This window comes from Rhinolophus sinicus, linkage group LG01 (assembly GCF_036562045.2).
Source record: "Rhinolophus sinicus isolate RSC01 linkage group LG01, ASM3656204v1, whole genome shotgun sequence".
NCBI classification, from domain to species: Eukaryota; Metazoa; Chordata; class Mammalia; order Chiroptera; family Rhinolophidae; genus Rhinolophus; species Rhinolophus sinicus.
The window spans coordinates 103,154,386-103,160,550 of NC_133751.1; the positions used below are offsets into that span (position 1 = coordinate 103,154,386).

General features: G+C 38.4%; 1 protein-coding gene across 10 annotated transcripts in view; it reads left to right on the top strand.

Annotated features, from left to right (window-relative positions):
* PLSCR1 (phospholipid scramblase 1) overlaps nt 1–3,347 on the top strand; it is a 34,828-nt gene extending 31,481 nt beyond the window's left edge. For 7 of the 10 annotated variants that reach the window (XM_019748913.2, XM_019748915.2, XM_074333974.1 and 4 more), the window contains one exon: nt 2,418–2,609. In XM_019748913.2, coding sequence (XP_019604472.2) covers nt 2,418–2,474 — 57 coding nt within the window. In that variant the 3' untranslated portion in view covers nt 2,475–2,609. Of the gene's footprint in view, nt 1–644 lie in introns of all 10 variants that reach the window. The other 3 variants (XM_019748919.2, XM_074333977.1, XM_019748918.2) reach the window with 3 other exon arrangements.
* The last annotated feature ends 2,818 nt before the right edge of the window (nt 3,348–6,165 follow it).

Sequence of the window (6,165 nt, forward strand, 5' to 3'; positions counted from 1 at the left end):
TTCAACTAAATCACAGGCTCATATTCAGAAGTTTGTATAGCTCCCCAGGTGACTCAATATGCAGCCATAGTCAAGGATTCCTGGGACAAAGTAGTGGTTCTCAACCTTAGCTGTACAGTAGGAACCCCTGGGTAGCTTTTCAAAGTCCCTGTGTCGATATTGCACCTGGGCAGAAATCTAAACCTCTGGAGGTGAAATGAGCCTCCAGGTTGTTCAGATCACTCCCAGGTGATTCCAACGTGCAGCAAGGTTTAGAATACTAAGGTGACTATTTTAAACATGTACTTGAGGGTGCAAATAGAAAAAAACAAAAAGTGAGAGAATATATAGAAAAAGGATCCAGGTACTTCAACAAATAAATATCAGGAAAATAAAAATATGAAAATAAAATGAAAGACTTAAAAGACATCAATTTAATAGAGTTGGTAGACTCAGAATCTAACAAACCAATATAAAAAGACATTTACAGTTTTTTTCACATAAGTTCACATACTTCTTTCTATAAGAGTGTGACTTGTAATAAAGGGTTACTGAAAAAGAGACATTTACAGGTATTCACAGAAATTTGAACATTGGCTGGCTATTTGATGATTGACTTATTAAGATATATTATGGTTATGTGAAAATGAGTCCATATTTTTTAGGGTCACATACTGAAGGACGATATGTGATCAAAAACTACAGTGAATGCTGCTGCCGAGTGCCACCCAGCAGAAAGGCAGGGATTTTCAATACAGAAAGCGGCGTGTCAAACCTTAGTAATAGTGTGCGACAAGTTTCAACTTGTTCAGTGCAGTCAGTCAGGTGTGAGCTACGGTTGAGAGAAGGTGTGTTTTTAAAGTGTGCCCGTAAATCATCCTCCATCATGACAATGCTCCACGTTACACATCGCTTCTGGTACAGCAATTTCTGTCAAATAAACACATTATAGTGTGTCCTCATCTACCTTATTCACTGGATCTGGCACCATGCAACTTCTGGCTCTTCCCCAAAGTCAAAATGATTCAGAACATCTAGGCAGCCACGACAGCGCAACTAAAGACACTCACAAAAGAGGACTTCCAGAACTGCTTGAGAAAGTGGCAAGGACGATCGGATAAGTGTGTTCGAAGCAAGGTGGGGGAGGGTATTTTAAAAAGGATTAATGGCAATGTGTCTTCTACTGTAATAATTTTTTAAATAAATTTAAACATTCACCGTATTTTTTGATCACACCTCATATTTCAATATAAAATGGTATGATATCACACATTTGCATTTAAGTAATGGGGGTGAAGGCAGGAGAATCTAGGGGATGTATTGATCATATTAACAAGTGAATCTGAGTGATTGGTTATTTGGACTTTATTGTTATTCCATCTAACTTGGGATAGGCTCAGTATTATTTTCTGTATAAAGTTTTAAATAGAACCACAGTTCTATTTAAAAATTGCGTTTTCAAGAAGTGTTTATCTCACATGAAAAGTAAAATTTAACCTTAACCTTAGGGGTATAACCAAAGTTATACAGAGCACAAGTAAAGATACAGTGTGTATCGGCAAGAGAAGGCAGTCTGAGGTGTATGGATAGATGAGACTTGGGAATTTTAGAAAATGACTATGGGATAGATTGGGCTTCTTCTAAAAGACTTTTAAGGATTGGGCAACTTCTTTTACACATTGGGAGGATATTGAAACTTGTTTAGTTAACTGGTTAGTTTTAAACTAAGTATAAGTAAAATAGTTACAAACCCAAATTTTGGAAAGCTAAATCCTGGTGACTGTTTGAGAAATGGATTGAAGAGAGGTAAAATTGCGGTAGTGCAATTGCAAGTGCTTGGAAGTAGGGATTAAATTATTTCTGTTGAAGGAATAAAGGAAAATGGTGGATGTGAGAGATAAAATCCATAGGATTTGACATACGTCATGAAGGAGAGGGTCTAGTTAGATGATGATGGAGTGAGACAAGCTGGGGAACATAGTGGACAAGTTTGGAAGAGAAATCATAAACCTGGGCCAAAAAATTTCTGAGAAGCATTCTAACTCTAAGATGGTTATCATTCCCGTGGAAAAAATCTACACGTTGTACATGGGATTCCAGTCATAAAGAAAAGTTGTATTACTAGAGAAGGAGTACAGAAAGTTGAGGAAGAAAAATTGAAAGAAGAACATCCTGAAGGACATGAGAAAAAGTGAAATTTAGAGAAATTACCAGAGGTTCATGCAGACATTAATAAGTGAATAGAATTATAGGATTTGATTAGTATTAAAATAGAAAGCTGAAGCTATCACCTTTTCCCAGGTCTACTTATTACAGTCAGTTTTTCTTGCTTAGCAGATATGTTACTGTGTTTCATTATATCCCTTAGCATTTGTGTATCTGAGAATGAATATCTGGCTTGTTGCCGGAAGTCATTTCTGTATTTTGTTTTTATTTAGGACTTCATGTTTTTTGAAAGCAGTGGAAACAGAGAACAGAGAGCAGGCGTGTGGTAGTGGATTAATAAAAATCTCTTCAGAAAATGTGAAATCTGCATATTGATTGTTATGTAAAACTCAGTGGAATTTCTTTTTTTTATTGAATTGACTTAACAGCATGTGTGAATTACACTGTGATGCAGGTATATTATTTTACTTTTCAAATTATAGTTTATTTTCTGTATCACTTCATAAATGTTTTTATATATTTTCGTTGATTTTATACATTTTATTTTCCATTGTGCATTTCAGAGACAGAACATAGGAATTTTAACATTTAACTACTAAACTTCCTTTGATAAATTGCTTTGAACTATACTCTGGTATTTTCAATTTTTATAGCAAAATTAAAATAATTTTAACAAAATTATACATTATTTTATTAACTCTGGTTATAATTTATTTTGTAGGTAACAACTAATGTTATTTTGCAAAGTGTATATTCAAAAAAGTTAAAAATGAACAAAACTTCAGTTTCCTTTACAATTATGTTCAACTAATGTTCTATTCATATTACCAAAGAAAAGTAAAATACATTGTTTTTTAATTCAGCAAATTACACTATAACTTCTGTAAGCTGATCTGCTTCTATGAATAAGATTTTTATATTGGCAAGACTAATTTTTGGTAAGTTTCAATGAAAAGACGATTCTGTCCCAAAGAAAGACACATGTAAAGAGTTAATCTAAAACTAGAGTATTGTTATAATTTTTGATGCAATTATGTACACATAGTATGCTTAGTGCCTATATTCTATCATTCATAGAACATGGTTGTTACGAGATCATTCAGGTATTAAACATATATATTCTATCAGAGTATAAACTGCAATAATGGACTAGTAAATTATTATCACCAACAATCAAAAACAAATAAAAAATTATTGATATATTTCTTTGCATGTTATTGTTTTAAAACTGAACAATTACTTCATATGGTGTTCTGAACCTTACACATTTACAACCCCTTCCCTTTCAAAAGAGCATCCATACCTGTGCTGGAAACTAGGATTTCTATCTGTCACAAACTTAAAGGAATTTTTCACTCTGTTTTGTAGGGAAATTTGGATTGAGTCAGAGGAGATGCCCAACCCATTAATTTCATGCAAACGAAAAATGTGCTTAGGACAGTACTTAGGGGAGAGACTCCCTTTCATCTTCAGCAAATTCCACCGACACGCTAGCTCCTAATGTTGAGAACATTGGGATGGCAAGAGAGCTACAGGAAAAGCTAAGTCTAGACCACTTTTCATTAGTAAAATAATTCACCAGATGCTAGATTCCAATGATGAGAAGTAACCATGGCGCTCACGTTCAGTTTGTAGATGGTACAGACAGCATGCCAGGTGAAGTGAGTACTTGCATAGCTGGATTTGGTGGCATTAGTTATGCCACTTAGAGAAGGGGAGGGCTTTCCAGGCCAGCTATCAGGTATCACAACCCACTCAAAATGAGACTAGAGGTAATGACATTATTTCTGTCACAGCTACTTCCCCTCCCCCTCCTTTTCTTACTCCCCTTACTCCTCTGCTTCTGCGTAGAATTCATCTGATGAAGCGAAGTAAAACTACAACTGATTTGAATAGTTTCTTCTTTCTTTAACTGTGCAAGGAAGATTTGGGCAGAAACCCATACACTATCTGCTGAGTCCATTTAAGTTCAAATACTAGAAAAACAATCACTTGTAAAGAGAAAAATCACACGTGAAAAACTAGGAATTTAAATGAGAAAAATACCAGGAATTTCAACAAATGTCTTTATTTATAATGTCAGCGAGATTTGAAGGAATGTTGCCTATTTATTTCTGGAACAGGCAGTAGAGGAAAAGGAACATTCTGATGAGGCAAAAATGTTAATAAAGTTGAAAATATGATGAACACATTTTAAAACTATGATGGAGACACTGGGTGATTGCATAAAATAGATAATACAATAAAGTAAAGGGATTTTAGAAATTTTCCCAGAAGTCAGATAAATACAAAGTATAAAGGGAAAGGTGATTCCTGAGGAACAGATACATCAACTTCAATTTATGCACAGCAGGACTCCAGAAATCAGAAATCGGATGGAGCCAAAAGGATAATAACAGAAGAGTAAGAAAACTTATCTGCAGAAGGACAGACTAGATCTGAGCCCCCACCATAACCAAGGAGTCTAAGTGATCATCCTGAGCAGTGTGACAAAGAGCACCTGAGTGCCACTCATAGAAGGAAGCCATAGGCACAGTGAGGGGATTGCGTTTTAATGCTTGATGAGCTGGCCTTTCCTTTTGTTCAGTACCTGTATTTATCTAGTCAGGGGTTGGGTTCAGTTTGCAGTTTCTGGTTATAGTTACCCTCGGTTACCCCAGGCTTCAAATTCTTCTAGTGAAAACATAATATTGAAGATGAGGGCTAGTTTGTCAGAGGGTTTATTAAGATCCTCAGAGGGAATCTGTCTCTCAGCATTCCCAGCTAGAATTCCCTGTTTTACTCAGAGCCTGTTAGCCTAGGGTTGGGGAGAGGGAGACAGTGTTCTCTGATGTTCAATCTAAATGTCAGTCTTAAGCAGCAGTTTAAATCTGAGGCCACACCCCAGTTCAGTATAATCCCAAAGTCAGAGCCTGGGGTCTTGGCCAGTTTACCTCTAATCAGGTCATCATCAGGAGGCATTCACAGAGAGCCCAGGACTGGCTGGACATCTCAGAGCTGTGCTGGGGTGTCTGTGAGGGGAGTTGATGGGTGATAGGATGTGGGGAAGAGGGTTGATAGCACCATTCAGTCAAGAGACTCAACAAGTACACAAACATAAGGATCCCAGTTAGAAACATGGCAGAGTGGGAAAAGTTCAGAAAAGTAAAATAAGGCCACCCCTTCTGGGGCCACTTGCCCTGTGTGGCTTGGCTGGGGCAGAACTGCACAGAGTATGGAACCTACTCTTGTCCTAGGACAGTAAGTGCCTTCTGTATTCCTGCCGTGTCATTTTCCTAGCTTTCCCACCCCACACCCAAAGCAAGATTTCTTGGCCTGAGAGGAAATATGAAGGGTGAGAAGTGTCTCATCCTGCCTGGAAGTGCTTGAGGCCCAGGAGAGGGGAAGTTTAGGGACACACCTAGGGCCTAGGACCCAGGTAAGGCAGGTGGGTGGTGACAGTGTGGAGTCATTGGGCGTTGCTTACTGAGGGGTAAGTGTGGGGAGAAGATGCAGAGGCAGGGGGATGTAGCTGTGTTTTCAATTTTGAGAAGAAAGTTCTGGGTGGCTTGTCTGGCTAAGGTGTCAGGTGCCTGGTCAGAGAGCCTTTAGGGGTGGCTGGGGGAGAGGGAATAGAACTAAAGTGGACGAGCTGCTGGGAGAGAGGAGCTGCTCCAGGCAGAGACAGTTAACATGGCCAGAAAATCAAGTCTGGGCTCCTAGCCTCCAGTCAGCTACCCTTTGCAAACCAGGTGTTGAGACTGAATGGAATTGGGGCTCAAAAAGTGCTACTGTAATTGTAATGTAATGAGAAGGAACTCAATAAGAAATTCCTGCCATCACTTAAGGAAAAAAAATTTTTCAGCTTCCAGGAGAAATTACTCCTATAGTGCCCCAGAAGGACACTCAGAGGTTGACTCAGACACTTGCCTGGCTTCTGTCGGTGTCCCTGCTCCACACACCATGCCCCGCTGCCTGACTCTGCACCTAACCCTGTCTCTTCTTAGGAAGTGTCCCTCCCTGTGCCTTCATTTCCTCAAC